The sequence below is a fragment of the Halichoerus grypus genome, chromosome 5, assembly GCF_964656455.1.
Source record: "Halichoerus grypus chromosome 5, mHalGry1.hap1.1, whole genome shotgun sequence".
Lineage (NCBI taxonomy): Eukaryota > Metazoa > Chordata > Mammalia > Carnivora > Phocidae > Halichoerus > Halichoerus grypus.
Window position 1 is genome coordinate 16,122,309 of NC_135716.1, and position 21,216 is coordinate 16,143,524.

Below are 21,216 nucleotides of genomic sequence, written 5' to 3' on the forward strand. Positions count from 1 at the left end.
AAATGCCAAATGAATAGGAAAAGTCTGTTGTTTAGTTAAGGAAACAAGAGACTATAGTGGCATTTGGAATCAATGTTGAGTATATATTGACTACTTTGGTTCATTCATTCATGTAACAGACATTGAGCACTATGTGCTTGGCAGTGTGCTTGCCCACTTCTGCCTCTTGTCTCTAGATAGAGTACTTAAACTCTCTAATCATCAGTATCCTCACCTGGGAAAAAGAAAAAAAGATGGTTAATATTGCCAGATAAAGTATGAAATACATAGCATGCATCATCCAGTTTAATCTCAACAAACCTGTTGAAAGACATAGACAGTAACAGTGGCAGAGCCAGGATTCTAACTGGTATTTTTCTGATTCCAGAGCCTATCTGATCCTCTGCAAGTAATTTTTCATGCTGGTTACACAAATTAAAACAATATATTTTAAGTACTTAGTATGATATATAGTATGTAATAGTAATTAGTGTGGTGAACAAACTTTAGGAGAATACTCACTGGAAACCTTACAACACTACACACAACACTTCGCAATGGTTCCGTGTATGGCTCAGGAGTACTGTTAAGATATTGTTTGTTAGTTTGGATCGTTATATGTGATAATCATATTCACAGTACTTAAGTTATGTTAGAATGTAAATAGGTGATAGGTTCAAATATGTTAATTATGTTAAGTGATGGTCAAGAATAATCTGAGGGCCAAGACACTACTGAGAGGCAGAGTACAAGTAACACTAAGTTAAAAACATCTGCCGAGGCAGGGAGCCCAAAGATGGATATAGTACCCCACTGACGGATGGGAAGGATAGGACCCTTCCCCCTAGATGGGATCCTGTAGTCCAGGCTTCTAATAATCACTTCTCATTTCGGAGCTGCACCCAACTGAGTAGAATAAAAGCTTCAAGATGGAATATTCAGTACTGTAAAGATTTCAATTTTACCCTCTATGTTCAATGCAAGCCTAACAAAAAATCTCAACAGGTTCTTTTTCCCAAAAATTGACAAGCTGATTTTAAAATTCATAAGAAAATGCAAAAGGTCAAGAATAAGGCAATCTTAAAGAACAGAGTTGAAGGACATACAGTATCAGATATCAGGGCCTATTGTAAAGATAGAGTAATTTAAACAAGATGGTATTGGTGCTTGGACAGAAAAACAGACTATGGAACAAGGTAGTCTAGAAACAGCCCCACATATACGGTCACCTGATTTATGATAAAAGTGTCACTACAGTGCAGGATAAAAAAACCAGCAATATAATGGGTCTAACAAAGGCTGCATATCACTTAAGGGTGAATGATCCTGGAAGCATTCTCCCTACAGTTAAGAACAATTTAACTTGTATTAGAGATGAGGGGCAGGAATAGGACATGTTAGAATGCCAGAAGCTTCCCTTTTTAATCAAGATTTAGCAGTTTTTAAAATAAATGCTCTTCAGATTGTGGCAAGCCTTTAGTTTCTAGAGTTCTAAAAAAAAAAAAAATGTTGATTTTGACAATTTTTGCCAGTGTTCTTATTGCTTTTATGGAGAGGCCAGTTTTCAGAGGTCCTTATTCCATCGTTTTGGAAGTTGCTCATTTTACTCTTGACATTGGGTAGGGAAGTATATCAAGAGACGCCCTGGTGGATGGAGTAAGCGTGAAATATACGCCTTCCTGCCCTCACTGTGTGACAATAATGACAATAACCCTACTTCCTCCTCATGATCACATTCACTTATCCCCACCCAGAATGGGGACTCCTCCTTGCCTGCTGGTCTCTAAGCACAAGGAGCCTGATGTGACTGGGAAACCTCAGTAGGTTAAAGTTTAAAGGGTCTATTATTTTATCTCCTGATGAAACAGTTCTCCAATTAGGAACCAGCCCTCTAGTCTCACAAAGTTGTGGGGATGGGAGGCACAAACTCCCCGGGTGGGCCCGTGGGGACAGGAAGTGGGTATGTTACCTTCCTATTGCTGCTATAACAAATAACCACAAACTTAGTGGCTTGAAACCGCATAAATTTATTCTCAGTTATGGAGGTCAGAAGTCTACAGTCAAGGTGTCAACAACTCTGTTCCTCCTGAAGCGTTCTGGGGGAGAATCCATTTCCCTGCCTTTCTCAGTTTCCAGAGCCTCCTGCAATCCTTGGCTCGTGGCCCCTTCCTTACATTACTGCATCCTGCTTCAGTCATCACACCTCCTCCTACTTGTATTACCTCCCTCTTATAAGGACCTCTGAGATTATATTGGGCCAACCTGGATAATCCAGGATACCCTCCCCATTTTGAGATTCTCTTTTTTTTTTTTTTTTTTTAAGATTTTATTTTATTTATTTGACAGAGAGAGAGAGAGAGACAGCTAGAGAGGGAACACAAGCAGGGGGTGGGGGAGAGGGAGAAGCAGGCTCCCGGCCGAGCAGAGAGCCCGATGCGGGGCTCGATCCCAGGACCCTGGGATCATGACCTGAGCCGAAGGCAGATGCTTAACGCCTGAGCCACCCAGGCGCCCCCCTCCCCCATTTTGAGGTTCTTAATCACATCTGCAAAGTCCCTTTTACCTTGTAAGATAACATATTTACAGAACATGGACATATTTGGGGGGGCATTATGTAGCCCACCATAGTAGGAATTCTCCTATTTCTACCGTTTCAGTCCTAGCTGTGCATTTTCTATCTATATGGGACATGGACTATGTAATAGGTGTTTAGAGTGTATACTGCATCCTGATGGATGGCATCTCATTCACTGGGCATTATCTCCAAGCTTTGGTCTGGTGTCAAAAGGTTTTTCCACCACTCCACCAGGCCAGCATTTTCTAGGATGTGATAGGACTGGTGAGTCACATGGTCATGTGTCCACTGAAACACCTTTGCTGTAAATCAGATCCCTAGGTCAGAGGCAATATTACGTAGGATACATACTGATGGATCACACACTTGTAAACCCTTGGGTAGTGATGCTGACCAACACCTTGTGGGCAGAAAAGGCAAAACTCATACATGCAGATGGGAAGATTCTGGTCAAAGTGAATCACTGCCCTTCCGTGACCAAAGTCCAATGTAATCCACTTGCTACCAATGAGCTGTTTGTTTTCCTTGAGGGATGGTGTTGTTTCAAGGGCTCAGTGCTGAATACTAGGGAGTGGCTCCTTGGTGAGTAGAGGCCATGCTGTTGGCATCTTGATAACCTACATCCCTGAACATGACTTTATTCATAAGCCCATTATGCTATTGGGGTAGCTCGTGACTACAACTGCTAAAATTAACTGGCCAAGTCTTTTTACTTGTTCAGTTCCTCTTGCACGGTGCAGGTCTCTGGTAGGCACTGTTCTGCAATACTAAGATGTTTACTCATGTTCCAATCCCAGAGGTTTTTCCACGGCCTCTTCTCCCGGCTTCCTTGTCCCTGATCTAATCTTTCCTACTCCAGGGCCCTGATCAACTCGTCAACCTATCTGACATTTGCCATAAAGGTATATTCTTACTTCAGGCCACTTCTCTTTCCATACAAAGTGGAGAACCAGAAATATTGCCAATTTTGCCTTTTGGGAGGACTCCCCTCACTTCTGAAGAGGGCTGTAGGGTAGCAGCAGTCTATTTTTTTGTTTGAACCCATATTCCAAGAAAACCTATCAATTAACTTAGCTGTGCATTTCTGTCCTTCATCAGCAAGACAGAAGAGCCTCTCAAGTGGCCATAATTGTGAGCTGAGGGAAGGGCACTGATGCAAGAGTTATAAATATGACACAGGAGTCTGGGCCACGTGCCTGTGCTACCTGTTCATTTCCTCTGGCCTTTCTTGTCATCCAGGAGTATTGATGAGTGGGAGAGATGCAAACTTATTCTTTATTGTGAAGGAGATATCTTAGCATTCAAGCAGACCAGCAGTCCTAAAAATTTCACTATTGTAACAGGTTGCTGGACTGTATTAGTGATTATTTTCCATCTTTGGAGTGCAATACACTAGCTTATTGTTTATCTGACCTAATTAATATGATGCTATAAATATAGTAGGTTAGCGTGATATTCTGTGGGATGTTCAGATGGTCTAGATCTCCTCAGACCATATTATGATGGGAGAGTGGAGTCCTACATGAATGCAAACTGCATCTTAGCCAGCTCTCAGGACCCAGGTTCCATACATACCCTCATGGCTCCTGGTAGTATATGTTGGTTAGATCCTACATCCCCTTTGACACACGGGCCCAGCTGAAATTGTTCAAAGTAGACCCAAAAATGAGGAGAGGGGGATATAGTTGCTTCATTGTGGTGTTGTGGAAGCGCAGTCTTATTCATAAAGTTGTGTTACCTTTACTTGAGTTATGAAACTATGCATATATATAGCTTTGATTTAAAAAAATAAAATTCAATTACTAAAAGAGAAACTAGGACAATCTACCCATCTATATCTACCTAATGGTGTACGTGCATCTTTATTGCATGGGCCATTCAATCCAGGAGACAATATGATACGTGTGGGGTGTGTGTGGGTATTCATGTGTGGTATGTATGTGTGGTGTGTCTGTGGTATGTACCAAAATACAGTTTTAACCTCATATTCATTATTTTCTATTTGCCTCTGATTCAACCTTGACCTTTAAAAAGCCAAAGAGACAAGTAGCTATTCTGACAGTTTTTGGCCTCTCTGAAATTATGTGGTTGTTGATCGAGTAACCTGGCAAGTATTATCATATCAAATCAGAAAGATGCCATTGTATTTATTGTTAATATTTTTATATTCAGTTTATAATATAGGTAGGGATTCTAAGCACAATAGTGGTAAGAAATTTTTATGTGCTTTATATGTTGAAATCTTGTGTCAGCTTAAGTACTTGTATATATTTATTATGCTAGAGTGAATTTCTTCAATGATTGTGAAAGCTAGTAAATTTATACACTAATTATTATAAACTTCTAAATAGTTTAAAAAAAAAAGTTACACAAAACACATGAACAACCCCCTCAAGGTACTGGACATAGGCAATGGACAATGATCCATGGGAGATGCAAACCCACAAGGTGAGCCACTGAACTGCTCCATCTTACTGCCTGGAGAAAGTTTCTGGGCTGTGGCTTGAGGGGGAAGCCAGGTGGAGCCCAGCAGACTCCCTGAGGTGGAGATGGAACAGGGAGTCCTAGGAGCCCAGGAATGAGTCCAGAGAGTAGAATGCCAGAGTGGAGAGAGCTACAGAGAACTCCAGACATCTGCTGACCATTCCCCTAAAGTAGCAGCTAATGATCAGTACACACAGTACACACAAAAGGAAACTACCAAAGGCCAAGAAAATGACCGGTTTTATGGCTTGCCCAGTTTGAAGTGGTTGCACCCTGAGGCTGTTCAGAATAACATATATTGGGTGTGCCCAGGGTGGGAGATGTGTGCCCAGGTGGGAGAAAGTGAATTAAAAATGCTATGTATTTGTCATCATTTTAAATTTCTATGTTTTTATGTTTAAAATGTATATGTTATACTCTATATCAATATATGCACACAATTTTATTTAAATTATGAAGTTAATGAACCAAGCAACTCACGGTTGAGGGAGTTTAATAAAATTATTAATCACAACCTCTCCATCAAGTGGGTGCCTTACCCGGCAACTAATACTGACGCTCACAAAGGAAGCCTTCAGCACACATTCCTGGACTGAGGTGACAAACACTCCATGAGCCTCCTGATCCTTTCAGTCTTTTTTCCTTGGTTCCATTAGATGCCTCTTCCTGACCAGGCCAATCCAGCAAGTGCTTGGAGAAAACTGTAATGTAAATGGATATACTCAAGGTGGAGACAAGGCTTAAGGGACCCTTGTTTTCTTCCATTCACACGTAACTCCGGCTCATTCTTTAACTCTCAGTTGATGCATCCCTGCTCCCATCTTCCCAGGCACACTCTCCACTTCCCCCAACCCATATCCCCAAACATGGATGGCTGCCTCCGTGTGCCTGTAAAAACCCGTTTGTCTCAGCACTTAGTACACAGTATTGTTCCTTCTGTGTCCATGTCGCTGGAAGTGATCCCACTGTGGGCAGGACTCAGCTTGGTTTTGTTTTTTTTTTTTAAGATTTTTATTTTTAAGTCATCTCCACACCCAGCGTGGGACTCGAACTCACAACCCTGAGATCAAGAGTTGCGTGCCCTACCTACTGAGCCAGCCGGGCGCCCCTCAGGACTTGACTTTACTCACCTCTGTGTCTCTGGCCCTCATCACAGTGCCTAACGTAGAAAGGACACAGTACATACCAATTAATCAATGAGTGGCTTTTCAAAATAAGGACATTCTACTTTAACTACTAAAGCAAATGTACAACAATTCCTCACACCCAAATTGGGAAACGGTAGTTCACCTTCTATAAAGACTACTGAATGAATGAAGTATTTACTATGTGCCAGCCATTGTGATGATAGTTAATGTACGTTAACTCATTTAAAGCTAAAGAGTATCCTTCAGGATATGCACAATTGTTAACTCATATGTTCAGATGGGGAAACTAAATCTTGAGAGGCTGCCTCAGGTCACGGACAAGGGAGCGAAGCCAGGAGGCATACAAGTGGAAACTCAATTCTAGGAAGATAGAATCCATGCCAATCTTCTGGCACCCCTGAGCCCTCAAGGCCTGATGTGTATATCGCAGGGTGAATGAATTCACCCAGGTGTATCTGACTTCAGCGGCCTATCCATAGCTTATGGCAGAAAGGTAACTCCTCAGCCCCTGGACATGTGGCTCCCTGACTCGCCTTCCTCATTGTTTCTCCCCTGCTTTCCTTCCTCCCCATATTGGCTCAAGTCCCAGCAGTTTTAGTTTAAGGCTCGAAAGCTACAGGCACACATGTGAGAAGAAACCCAATATGTAAAAGAGGAGATGATTAAGGCAAACAGGCAGGCTGCTCTGTGTGATGGGAATGGAACAATTAGGCCCCCTTCTGGGGTGGGATCACATGAGAGCTAACATTTCCTGGGGGCTTACTATGTACCAGACACTATTCTTTTTAATCCTTATAACAACCGCCATCTTCAACACATCTCTCCCTGCTTCTGCTGTTCCAAATTGATCCAATTGACGATGCTCCAAACATTTTCTGAGCAAACTTTTTGCACCTGTTTTTTTTTCTTCCACTAGCATGTTTCCACCCTGACTCCAATTACCAAAATCTTACCCAGTTTTTAAGAGCAGTATCAAACACTACCTCTCTGAAGACTTCCCCATTTTCAGAACTTTTCTTCTCCACCTTTGCACTTCTATATCATGCTATCACTCATATGGTACTTATTGTATTCCAATTCTTTCAGTTTTTGTGTTATTTCTGCTGCTAGGTTGTGAGCTCCTCAGAGACTGGGGCTGTATCTAATGCACCTACAGTTCATGTACACAGCAGGCTCACCGATCCTGTCCTTATTGACACTGTTACAAGGGCAAGCAGCTCCAGCCCAACCCCAGCCAGCCAAATGCCAGATACAATCATAATCCCGATAAAGCCACACTTTCCTATGTTTCCTTCATCAAGAAAACAAGGCCAGATGGCTTCAAAGTGCACCAAAACAAAGCTCTGAAGTGCTTCTCAAAATTAGTCATCCCAAAGGTAAACAGTGATTCTCTGCAATTAGTCATTCCAATGGTAAACAATGGGGCTGGCAGACAGTCATAAAATAAGGTGAGGCTTGAAAAACTCTGCAGAATATCTCACATTCCCAATAGCTCCTTATGTTGGCCCTGATGTCCACCAGAGAAAGAATATGAAAAGGGAGTCTGAGGCCTGTTAAAATCTAAGATTTTAATTTGAACTTTTAAAATAGCTAGCTTAGGGGCACCTGGGTGGCTCAGTCAGTTAAGCATCTGACTTTGGTTCAGGTCATGATCTCAGCGCTCCCTGCTCAGTAGAGAATCTGCTTCTCCCTCTGCCCTGCCCCCACCCCTCCTGCTTGTGCGCTCTCTCAAATAAAATCTCTTAAAAAAAAAAAATAGCTAGCGGGCGCCTGGGTGGCTCAGTTGGTTAAGCGACTGCCTTCGGCTCAGGTCATGATCCTGGAGTCCCTGGATCGAGTCCCGCATCGGGCTCCCTGCTCGGCAGGGAGTCTGCTTTGCCCTCTGACCCTATCCCCTTCTCATGTGTTGTCTCTCATTCTCTCTCTCTCAAATAAATAAATAAAATCTTTAAAAAAAAAAAATAGCGTATTGCACAAACTTAAGGCTGGAAATCTAGTTTCCCCATAATTTAAAGCAGTCATTCTTAATCTCTTTTCTACAACAACAAACATAATATGTAAGACACCTCCCCAACACTCATTTAGGCACGCTAAAGGGAATGAAGTTAATAGAGTAATTCTTAAACTCTTCCTTCCCTAATTTAGTCAGTCTTCGTAACAAAGCTGCACCATTTGAGTGCTTTGATTTGGACTGTGTTGCTTAGTCCCATGGATTTCATATCTCAAATCCATCCACTTCCCACTGCCACCACCCTAGTCCAAGCTACTGCCATATCCTCCCTGGCCAACCACAGAAGCCTCCTCCCAGGTCTCCCTGCTTCTACCCTGGCCCCACTCCGGTCGATTTTCCACACTGCAGCTGGAGTGATTTTGGAAACAGCACTGTGTCCTTCACTCTAAAATAACCAATGCCCTGTGTACAACTGCTTATTAGACAACAGCCAATGAGACCAGTCACAGAAACCCTCATTTTGCAAGTAAGGAACTACAAGGCCAAAAGAATATTGGAACCACGTGCCCAAGGTAAGACAAGACTGAGGTCAGAATTCATTGTACAGGCCTCATCTCAATAAGCCATACTGCTTCTCCCAGATATGTAGTTCGTTCTCAATGTGTTAACGGAAGACAAACAAGATGACTTGTACTGATCTAGAGCCTGCTTTCAGGGACACAAAATACTAAAATAGGTTGCCAGGAGAAAGGAGGGGTGAGAACCCTGCCTAAACTTATGTATTAAGGGTCACTCACATGTAGATCCTTGTGTCTCAGGATCCACCTTCTCTAGCCAACTAGAGGACAGGGGCGGCATTCCAAATCCAACACTATATGATCCACGTGGGGAGCATAGGATTTCACTGGTTGGATGTGCAGGATTTGTGTCTTCCATGGTGTCCCGTGCACCTGCTGAAGAAGGGTGGCAATACGAGTTTCTGCAGATTCCGCCCACCTCTGCCACTCTGGTTTGGTGGCTGCTGACAGCGTTCTTCTCCTAGAATCCCTGGTTGCTCCGTTTGTACATTGGTTGGTGATAATTTGCTGAGGATAAGGCCGATGCTCCTTCTCCATTTCACTGCTTCCAGGAGGCTGGAGATTCTTGCCTGGGTAAGATTCCACATTTTGGTGGATATGCAAAATGCCCCCTGCATCCCGTCTTAGCACTTGGCAGGCAATGGGCCAGCCTTCTTCAGAACTGGGAATCAGTCCCAGGTTCACCCTGTCTGCAGTGTTAGAGAGCTTCAGTTTTCTGTTATCCCCAAAGTGTATTTGGCACCGATCTGCCACTCCATTGATATCAAGGTTCTTTCTCAGAGCAACTACAGCATGGGGGTTCCACTCACAGGCATGGACGAAGGTGGCACCAGCATGGACTAGGAAGGGCAATGTAAAATAACCAATCCCTGCGTAGAGATCCACCAGCACTTCTCCAGCACAGGGCAGCGATGCCACTCGAAGCTTCTCAGTGATGTTTCCGAAGGAGAACATGCACTGGGTCACGTCAAACTTATATCGGATCCCATTATCCACATGCTCTACCCAGCCATGGTCGCCCAGCAGCAGAGTCACTGCCGGTGTTCGAGTGCCATCTGGTGATACCCGCCCTCGTTTGGCCACACGATGGACGCCAAGTGCAGACGCAACAGTCTCCCAGAGTTCTGGTTCCAGATTTTTCCATCGCTTGGCTTGGAAACAGTCCTCACTCAGCAACAAGAGGTCACCATGTCGTTGCCAAGATCTGGGCAAATCAGCCTCCAACTCAGGTGACCACATCACTCCCCGGCCCTCTACCCAGCGACTCACTTCAAGACACAGCCTTTGGGCAGGTGAACAGCCCCGGGCCTTCCTTGAGGGAAGAGGATCCAGGAGCTGCGTTACTATACAGGTGCCGCCTGGAGCCACACGATCCCTCAGCTCTCGAAGGTGCTGCTCAGGGAGAGTCTCTCCCAGCACGGGCAGCGCCACCGTGCCATCCGGCATCTTTTCTACACGGTGCCGTCTATCCAGGAGTTTCTGCTTCTCGAGATATTCCCTGTATCGCTGGGTAAACCGAGGCTCAGTCACAACCGCGACAACAGCCGCAGGCTTCCCACCTTCCCTTTCCATGTTGCTGGCCCCACATTCTCTCGGATTCCCTCCGTGAGACTCTCAGACTCCACTCACCCGGCTCGGCATTATCGTCCGCGGAGGCAGGAGGAGCGGCGCGCACGCCCGGGAGCCGGTGTCGGAAGTGACGTTAAACGGCCAGGCCGGAAGTAAATATCGAGGCGCCCGTTGGCAAGTAGCGTCGCCGTTGCCGTGGTGAAGCCGCTGCTGCCATCTTTGTTGTGGTTGACGGTTAACTGGATGCCGCCTAGCAGAAGATTAATAACAACAAGGAGTTCTGTGGGCTTAAAGACGTCCAGTTAATCGGTATCCTCCAGAACCCTCGTGCACTGTCTTCAGTTCTGCTCACGAATCCAAAGGGAGAAGTGCACTTAGAATGATGGGCTGAATTTGGAGAAAGGCTTCCCATAGTCTCATGCTGCTCTCAGGTCAATGTCAGCGGCCACAGCATTTGCTGAGAGTGAAGGGTCAACTATAGCTTCCTCATTCCCTTTCCCTGTTAAGATAGTCGTAACCCTCTCACTGTCCTGAAGTATAAAAACAAACAAACACAAAAAACCCACAAATGTTTGAAAGTCAGAGGATCTGAGTAAATCATATCACCTCTCAGAACCAAAATCGTCACCTGTAAAATGAGACTTAGGTTAACTTTCTCAGATGATTGCTATGACTGAGATATTATATATAAAACGCTTTGAACAGTGACTAGCAAAGAGTAGGTACTCTAAAGAGATATAATGTGATAAGTTGAAGTGGTTAGATAGTAGATATTAAATACCTGTTGGAATGCTTTGATAAACTTAATGAGGACAACAAGGAATTCCTCTACACCTAAATTCAAATAATGTAAAATAAGAGTTGGAAAGAAGCCCTGTTCTTTCTACTTACCTCCCGCCATTCTACACATTAGGATACTGAGACCCAGAGACGTTAAACATTAAGTTCCCTAATTCAGGTCTCTGTGTATGGGAGGCACAAGGCTATGGTTAAAACAGTTTCTTGTTTCTTGACACCTATTCAGTATCAATCAGAGTTGTTGTTGTTGTTGTTGTCAGTTTTGTCTCTATGTTTATTTATTTTTTTTAAAGATTTTATTTATTTATTTGACAGAGAGAGAGAGAGAGAGAGAGAGAGAGGGAACACAAGCAGGGGGAGTGGGAGAGGGAGAAGCAGGCTTCCTGCTGAGCAGGGAGCCCGATGTGGGACTCGATCCCAGGACCCTGGGATCATGACCTGAGCCGAAGGCAGACGCTTAACGACTGAGCCACCCAGGCGCCCCAGTTTTGTCTCCATGTTTAAAATTCAGATTCCATGGAAAAAATATCAAGTGGGACAGAGTAGAAGACCCTTTTGGTGCCCCATATACCTTTGGGACTCACCATTCCTGTATATGCCAATCCAATGGCTTCTAACTAAAGCACTTAGGAGTCTGCCTGATGGCTTTCTCTGCTCACCAGAATTGGCTTAACATATGTCTAGGGGAGGCCGAAAATGCTGGGGAATTACTGCCCACCCAACCCCCACCTCTTGAGAGCATTCCTCAACCAGCAACGGATGGAAGTTGGTGAATAAATTTCCCAGCTTCCACACACCTTAGTTGGAATACTTCTAAGGTATGTTCTAAACTGTCTCCCAGTGTTCTCTTAGGACTTCATTTTTTCAGTAATTCTCTCTGTCACGCACGTTCAATTTCTCTTTCTCCTGGATTATTCCCAAAACACACTGCCACTTGCCATCTTTAACGACCTCCCTTGATTCACTTCTATTGATATTTTCAAGTTCATATTTCCCACCACTCCATATCTACCATTCCCAATTCCAATACCATTTGTGTCTTTAGTATCTCAACTTGGTGTCTAATAGGCGACTCATACTTAATATGTGTCAAACAGGTTTCTTTCTGCCATGGTTCCCATGTATATAATAGTACCATATTATCCAGCATCCAACCATTTACTCAAACACACAGTTGAGAAACTATCTCTAATCACCTCCTGCTTCCCACCTTTTCCTCAACTTCCTATAGGTATTAGATGATTAACTGTCAGGTGTTTACATACTCTATATACTCCATATACTTTTATAATCCAAAGTATATACTAAATTGGTCTACCTCTTTTGATCTCCCTAGCCACCTTCTGGGACATAGATTACTGCAGCTGCCTTCTCACTGGTTTCTCCTTTAGGACTCTTACCTTCCTTTTTTTCTCTACATACCAACCAGGATGAGAATTTTCAAAACATTCTGATCCTATCTCTCCCTACTGAAACAGTTCCTGCCTACCCATTGTTCAAAGAGTAAGCTCCTAGCCCACCAGACTATGCATGATCTGGCTCCTAAATCTCAGCCTGAGACTGAAAATAGGCCATGCCTTTTCTCATGCTTTTACCTTTGTACTCGCCATTCCCTTTGTCTGAAATGCCCTTCCCTCAGATGATGGAATGGCTGGGGATTTGCCTGAAGGTCATCTTCTGGTGGGGCTTTCATTCAATTCAACACTCTCTTTTCCCTCCACTGTTAGGTCTACTTAATACTGTTTGTTAATTTTAGAGTGCTTGTGTGGCTCAGTCCATTAAGCCTCTGACTTGGGCTCTGCTCATGATCTCAGGATCATGATCTCAGGGTCATGATCTCAGGGTTGTGGGATCAAGCCCCGTCTTAGGCTCCCCGCTCAGTGGGGAGTCTGCTGAAGATTCTCTTCCCTGTCCCTCTCCCTCTGCTCCTCCCCTGCTCGTGCTTCCTCTCTCTCTCTCTCTCTCTCAAAACAAATAAATAAATCTTTTAAAAAATACTGTTAATTCTCCTTGATTGCTATTTGTTTACTCTTAAATGTCTGTCTTCCCTAGTAGCAAATAATTTTCTCATAGGCAAGGAATGTTCTTTTTCTGTTTGCTGCTATATCCCCAGCATCTTGTATAGTTTCCAGTCACAAGTCATTGCTTGGCAATACTATAGTAATTAAGAGAATGACTGCTTGATCACCAGGAGACTTGAACATGTTTGTACCCATTCAAGCAGGAATCCATTCCATGAATATAGAATGATCAGAAATTCAAACAAAGGATTGATAAACTAAATACTCTTTACTGTTTTACTTAACCTACAGATGAAGGTTAAATGAATTATGGTACATCCTTTAGATGGCAATAATAAACAGTTGTTATGATTATAAGAAATATTAATGACACAGGAAGTTACCCCTTATACAGTGTTTAGTTGCAAAATACACAACTATGCCTTAGATGATATTTATTTAAACAAGTTTATGAGGGTAAATGTGAACGGTGATTCATAGTGATTCCCTATATGTGATGCGATTATAAGTGATTCCATTTTCTTTTGTATATTTTTCTCTAGTTACAAGTTGCATGTGATGAACAAATGTTATCTTTATATCTTAGAAAAATCTTTAGAAAATCCTTGAGGCAGCAAAAAAGTTGTTTTCTGGGTCCTCCTACAAATGGAAGCTCCCTTTCATTTTATTTGTAGTGGGAGGTGAGAAAAGTCGTTATCTTACAAAGTGTTTTTTCTCTAGGTTTCCTTCTGTTCCAAAGTCAGTTTGACACTTTACAACAATAATTAAAATAATGTAGCAAGGACTTTGACCCAGATATACCCTACTATTAACCTGAGCTAAACATAATATTGGGGGATATGATTTGAAAACTAACTTAATATTCGAGAGTTGGAAACGGTCCTTTAAAAATTGCAGATTTACGAATGATCTCCACTTGTACATGGCCGTCTTGATCCACCATCCCTCAAGCGCGTGACCTCACTTTCCCCACCATTTCCATCATGCGAACTCATTAAAATGACAACAAAGCAAGAGCAACCAACAACGACAATAATAAACAAGCTTGTAGACAACCCATGAGTTCCAACGCAGAAGAGGATGATTACTTAGTAAAGGAGAAGTAGGTCAGGGAAATTAACTGCAGAGGGAGAGGAGAGGGTGGGAAAACTTTATCACAAATCGCCTCTCCTGAAGTGGCCAGAATTATTTAATTCCATATGAGTTTTAGTCAGGGAGCCCCCAACTGGAGATGAGTTTGTTATCACCTCTTCTTGATGAGATGCCAAACCAAGGGGCCGTCCACTTGCCTCTCTTGTGAGAGGCAACATTCAATTCTTTAAGGGCCGGCGGCAGCTTTCCTGTAGGAAGGAGGTTCTGCACGGTGTTGGGCTGGCTGTATACACGAGAGCTTGCCTCCATGGCTTGAGAGATCCTGGAGCCTAGAGATAAAGAGGAATAATTGCTTTCACTTTCTTAGTTTTCTCTTCCTTCTGTTCTTCCCTCCACTTGCTGCTCCTGGAATGTTGTTCCCTTCCCTTAGGTGCCTCTTCATTTGTTCATTTTAGCATCACTGCTGTGTTTTTTGAACAACTGTTTGCTAACTTCCCTTCACGGAACTCTATTCTGAGTTGTAGATATGCTCACGAATACTTCTGATGCCATGAGTGAAGTGTGACTGGAGTTGCAATTTCAAGTGTTTTGTGAGCATGGAGGAAAGATTAAGCCATCCCTCTCGTGCATTTTGAAGAACACGTTCTGTTGCTTTTCCTCCTACCTCACTGAATGCTTCTTCTTATGGGTGTACCTGTCTACCTCCCCCACCACATTTGATTTTCCCAGACACTTCACACTCAACACTTCCAAAATGGAACTCAGCTTGCGTTCTCCCCACTCCTCTTTAGCTCATGAAATGCCCTGCCAGTCTCCTAGTTGCTCATGTCACAAACCTGGGACTTTTCTTTTACTTATGCCCCTCCCTTGCCCTCAGTGCTCACAACAAAACCACCTCCATTTTGAATGGACTTTACCTGCTGCAGAGTTCCCCAGAGAGAATCCCCTTCTCTCTGCACAGTGTCCTAGACTATGTCTCACAGTTTCCCGAGTGGATTGTTCACCTCTGTTTACTTCACCGATAACATACTCTTATTTAACTCCCTTTATTTAATGTCAGAGTATTTGAAGTAAAAACCAAGATGGTGAAGAATTTTTTTCATAAGCTTTGTTTTATTATATAAAGAGCTACATTGTCACATTATGAAGTACATAATGCCATAATTGAATGTTCCATTATTGTACGTGGGCTTTGAATAATTCATATTATGATACTCAGAGCTTGAGACTTTGTAATATTTAAGTTTATAAAAACTCAAAAATAATAAGATTTAATAAAATTTTTATTTAAATTCTCACTTTAATCCATTAGTAATTTCATTCCATCGTGGCCAGAGAACATACTATGTATACTTTCAATCCTTTTAGGGTTATCGAGGCTTTATTTTATGACCTAGCATATGGTCTATCTTGGAGAATGTTCCAGGTGCACTTCAGAAGAATGGGTGTTCTGCTGTTGGTGTGGAATGTCCTGTAGTTGTCTGTTAGTCTGTATCCTTTTAGCTTATTATCAGGTAAAATAATTTTCTGGTCATTATAATTCACAACCATAGTCTCAATTCAAAAACTAGAATGCCTAGTATTAAGTGCTAATCTAAACACATTGTCCTCTCTTCTTCCCATGTACTCAACACACTCCTTCCCTTTGCTGCAGCTCACTTTCATGACTGGTCTCACTGCCCAGATAATTCCCTTCCCAAGACCAGTCAGAACATCCTCAGGAAAGCCTTCTCTAACCTCCTATCCATCTCCCCAGTAAGGAAAATCCTTACCAGTGATTCTCATAGCACCATGTTCTTCTCTTAAAACCCTTTCCAGTCATATTTTTTTCATTTTTAAATTTGATTAATGGCTATCTTCCCGTAAGTGTGTAAGTTTCAAGGGGGTAAGGAGCTGGATTCCCCCCATTACTGTATTTCCTTATTGTATTTATGAAGACCCGTCACATATAGTACATTCTCATAAAGTATCCGTAGAATGAACACATAAGTGAGTGAGTGAGTGAATGAATGAACGAATGAATGATGGAAGAAGAAAGATGTACAGGAAAAACAGTTTATGGCCCAAGGGAGCGTTTTAGTTCCAAGTTGTTGCCACTAGATGGCAGCAACAATCAGCACCAAAGTAGTTGCAGCCTTTGAGTAAAGTTCTTGGGTTTCTTTTTTTTTTTTTTAAGATTTATTTATTTTAAAGAGAGAGCGAGAGAGTGAGCAGGATTGGGGAGAGGGGCAGGGGGAGAGAATTTTGAAGCAGACTCCCCGCTGAGCGCGGAGCCAGATCCCGATGCCACTGGGCTTGATCCTAGGACCTTTGAGATCATGACCTGAGCGGAAACCAAGAGCCAGACACCCAACTGACTGAACCACCCAGGCACCCCAAGTTCTTGGGTTTCTAATGGTTTGGATGTCCAGGCCTCCTCAGGGGGCCTACCATTCTCCATTCAGCTCTATTAGACATCCCTTCCTGACACGGCCAATCCAGATGCATGAATGTGTTTGGCAGCAAGTAATAAAACTCCCAACAAACAGCAGCTCAACAGTGGGTAGGGAGGTAGATATTTTTTAAATATGAAAAGCAGTTCAGGGCTTGTGTATCGGTTCAGGGAACTCCCCAGTAAACCAGGCTCTTCAGTCTTAGTGTGACCCTTTTATCCTTGAGGCTTCAATATGGGCACAATACTTCTAGGCTCTGTGAGCAAGATGAGGCAGAAAGAATAGGGCAGATCAAGAGAAGTGCCTACCCCTTGGACTTCTGCCAACCCCTCTGGGACAGAAAGGGGCCCCAAAGCCACCCTGACTGCAGGGTGGACTGGCTTTACTTTTTGATTATGGGGCTAAATCGAGGAGACATAAGGGAGAGTGAACAAACATCAGCCATTAAGTGACATTCCTCTAGGCAGTAAGCGAAAAAGCCCCCTGGAAACAACAAAGAGGCTCTGGAGAGGAGTTTGGATGAAAGACAGGAAGGAGACGTAAGAGCAAAGACTAACTTGTGTGAAGAAGTTTTAATAACATAGTTTAGCTAAGAAAGGACTGAGCTGACTCTTACTGCTTTCACTTTCACTCAGCAAGCTCTGAAAATTTGAATTCAACTGGGAATCATCTTTTTCAGGAGGTCCTTCCAGACTTCTCTTTCCTTTTCCTCCGACCTGGGTTTTTTAAAAATTTTTTAAGGACAATGTTAAAAAAAAAAAAAGATATAAAAGAATTTTTTTTAAAGTAGGCTCCAAGCCCAATGTGGGGCTCGATCTCACGACTCTGAGATCAAGAGTCTCACGCTCCATATTCTGAGCCAGCCGGGTGCCCCAGATTTAAAAGTATTTTTAATAGTGGCACTGAGGAAAATAATAGGTAACATTTATAAAGTGCTTACCATGTGCCAGGCACTAATTTCAATGTTTTCTATTAAGGAACTTCTCCAAGAACTCTGTGAGGTGTTTACAATTATCATTCATGTTTTTTAAAAAAGGATATGACCATTGTCACCGAGCTAGGAAGTGGTGCAGCCAAGGTTCACATCCAGACCAACTGACTCCTGAGTCCACATTTTTACCCCCTGCCCCATGCTGCTGTCAAGCACAACTGACCTACCAGTTTTTGGAGGTCTCCAAAATGATGCCACGTGCCCCATGAGTATGCATGATGGTCCCAGTGGGGGGAGGAGAGGAAATACTAAATTTTTCTTCTTTCAATTCATTTTTTGTGTCCCGTATCTTTAATTTCTCTATCTGCATATATGTAATGAAGTACATAGTATATTAGCACTGTAACCCTTTTCCAAGATTTATATGTAAGATACACAGATGCATAGTTTAGAGCTCTCTGGGTTAGAGAGGTGCAGGTTTGAAAAGGGGGGGCTTTTTAGAGAGGCTGGCTGAGTGTGTTTGTATTACTAGGTGTTGCCACCGGGGGAGGGCTTTCCTGGGCAAAGAGACTGGTGACATTTCCAAAGGGAGGGCTTAGGGATTTCATTACTTTCTTTGTATGGCTGCAGTGAGTACTCTCTGAACACACTCTCCATCTTCCTTCTGCCCACTGGATGCTTTTCACACACCTGGCTGGTCCATCCACCTTTAGGCTTTAGGAAATCACTGCAGAAGATGACCTATCCCAGCCCAGAGAGAAGGCAGAAGAGCATTTCTATCCTTCCTCTCCACCTAAACACTCCTTGCCCCTAAACTCAGCTCAGGCATCACCCCCTCCTCCTTCCCCCGCCATTCTGCCTCCCTCCCCCCCACCACTCCCTCCATCTGAAGGAATCCATGCCTCTGCTAATGTGCCATTAAAATCTCCTCATTTCTCACACGTAGCACGTGCCACAGGGTACAGAGATCCACTTCGCCAACAGTGACCCCCTCAAGAGCAGGGGACCTTGTTTCCTTCTCTCTGGCCTGACGCTCAGCACAGTGCCTGGGCAAGGACTCTTCGTCTAGAAATGAGTTTCCAGAGTCAGGCTGTTCTGCTCTCAGGGGACTAAATGTGAACCATCTCACCCAGCCGAATTAAGGCACCGTGGCTCCATTCACACAAAATTTCACCTTCGGACAGCATTAGCTTGTGAGTCACTTTCCTGTTCTGAGAAGCGGATCTACTGTGACGGTGACAAAGCTTAAGTTTCAGGTCCCGTCAGGTGCATGGGCTCCTTCCGAAGATCCTGGACCCTGGGTGACGCCTTTCACAGTGGTTTCACAGGGTCATGTGCTTTTGTAAGATTTGCAAAAGTAAGATGACTTACCCACAAATGGTTAAGATCGCTGTGTCGCTCCATGCCACCTTCCTCTCTGGTAGGGTGTGGATGTGGGCATCTTGGGGAGTTGGTAGGTGAAGTTAAGATGGGATACATTTAGGCGCACCTGGGTGGCTCAGTTGGTTAAGCGTCTGCCTTCAGCTCAGGTCATGATCTCAGGGTCCTGGATCGGGCCCTGAGTCAGGCTCCCTGCTCCACGGGAAGCCTGCTTCTCCCTCTCCCACTCCCCCTGCTTCTGTTCCCTCTCTCCCTGTGTCTCTCTCTGTCAAATAAATAAATAAAATCTTAAAAAAAAAAAAGGATGGGATACATTTAGTCTGGTTTAGTGTGATACATTTATGTGATCGCATTCTCTTCCGTGTGTAGTTAAGTGCTTGCTAGCCATTCAGGCTTAGGAATTTCAGAGATACTTGTATGGCTAGCCGCTGGGTTCACCCGGTCTCTCGACACAGAAATACAGGACCAGGTGTTCCATGGGGATGTGAGCATGTTTTCTGATGCTGGGCACTCGAAGGATGTGAGTCACGGAGGAGAAACCAAGTTTCTACTGTGCAGAAAGCTTCTTTTAACCTTCAGGCATGTATATTTTTAAATGGAGGCTTCAGTTCTCAACAATGTCTGATTAACATTTGGTTCAGAATATACTAGATAACACAGCATATTCATTATAAATGTGCCATACATTAGAAAAGAACTTAGGAATAGGATATATATATCTTTTAAGTAATCTCTACACCCAACATGGGGCTTGAACTCATGACCCGGAGATCAAGAGTCACATGTCCTACTGACTGAGCCAGCCAGGCATCCCGAGAGTAGGATATTTAGTGAAAGATCACATTCAACACAAGTTCAGCTCATTGAGACACATGCTTCCCATTCAAAAACACACAGCACTCATTAAGCTGTTTTGGTGGAATTTCAAAGCAAGAATCTTGCTTCAGGTCTGTGTTCTAGCCTCCATGTCTTAATCATTATACCATTCATCATCCAACTTCAGGAGTACTCAACTTTTCTGGGTTAGATCCCCTTTTGGCAGAATAGAGCAAAAGTGTGAAATTCCTGCAAGAGGGAACTTCCTGTAGGACAAGAACACAGAACCAAGAGCAAGAAGGAAAAGAATAAAAGGACAGTCTGGCTCTCCAATGTCAGCAGCATGGAGAGTAGACGAGGTCTTACCTGATGCTTAGGTCTCGCTTTGGCCTTTCTCAGAGTTTCCAAAAGAATCTCCTGTCACTCAACTCATTAGTCTTAAAAAGGACAAACAGGTGATTTCTCTGACAACATGTTTCTATTTTTTGATCAAGAAATTTTAAAACCAAGTGGCTGCTGGCTGAGGATCTTCCAAAACATTACAGTTCTTGTGTAAACCTAAAGAACAAAAGAAAAGTCCAGAGTCACACTCCCCTATGTCAACTACATCGATGCAGTTCAGGCCTGGAAATCATAGAGCAGGGGCCAAACACACTTTTCACATAAAAACACTTAAAAGAGGGGCGCCTGGGTGGCTCAGTCATTAAGTGTCTGCCTTCGGCTCAGGTCATGATCCCAGGGTCCTGGGATCGAGCCCTGCATCGGGCTCCCTGCTCAGCGGGAAGCCTGCTTCTCCCTCTCCCACTCCCCCTGCTTGTGTTCCCTCTCTCGCTGTGTCTTTCTCTGTCAAATAAATAAATAAAATCTTAAAAAAAAAAAAACATTTAAAAGAGATGCAATCAATGCAACTTCGTTTTGTCTGCATAAAACCAAGTGAGACAGTCATTTGCTCTTTGCTCTTAATGCCCCACAGATGAAAAAATTAAAATCCTGTTTTGTCACTATTGTATACATCAATAAAATGTATGTTTTTTAAATTAAAAATTAGATGGCGGGGTCCCTGGGTGGCTCAGTCGGTTAGGCGTCTGCTTTCAGCTCAGGTCATGATCTCAGGGTCCTGGGATCCAGCCCTACATCAGGCTCCCCGCTCAGTGGGGAGCCTGCTTCTCCCTCTACCCCTCCACTCCCATTCCCACTCATGCTCTCTCTCTAAGAAATAAATAAAATCTTTAAAAAAACTAGATGGCAACACACACATTTGAGTTTATCAGAATTTTTATGCTTGTAGGCCACAAACTAGTAGCAATAATAAGACCAGCAAGAGTTCTCTGAAGTTGCATGTTTTATACATTCCAACCCCTGATCACAAAAACAAATGTCAATCAACCATGTTAGAGGAGAGACTGGGTCATATTCCTACTCTCTATGTAGAAAAGGATACTATAAAATTGTTGTCACATGT

General features: G+C 43.3%; 1 protein-coding gene across 3 annotated transcripts in view; it reads right to left on the reverse strand.

Annotated features, from left to right (window-relative positions):
- Window positions 1-5,514: 5,514 nt before the first annotated feature.
- Window positions 5,515-21,216, reverse strand: part of TYW2 (tRNA wybutosine-synthesizing protein 2) — a 61,596-nt gene continuing 45,894 nt past the window's right edge. Inside the window, exons 5-8 of one of the 3 annotated variants that reach the window (XM_036116666.2) lie at window positions 20,121-20,312; window positions 14,351-14,524; window positions 8,935-10,814; window positions 5,515-5,739 (exon numbers count right to left, since the gene is read on the reverse strand). In XM_036116666.2, coding sequence (XP_035972559.2) covers window positions 8,968-10,287 — 1,320 coding nt within the window. In that variant the 5' untranslated portion in view covers window positions 10,288-10,814; window positions 14,351-14,524; window positions 20,121-20,312 and the 3' untranslated portion in view covers window positions 5,515-5,739; window positions 8,935-8,967. Of the gene's footprint in view, window positions 5,740-8,934; window positions 10,815-14,350; window positions 14,525-17,243; window positions 17,260-18,929; window positions 19,204-20,120; window positions 20,313-21,216 lie in introns of those variants that run through there. The other 2 variants (XM_036116667.2, XM_078072042.1) reach the window with 2 other exon arrangements.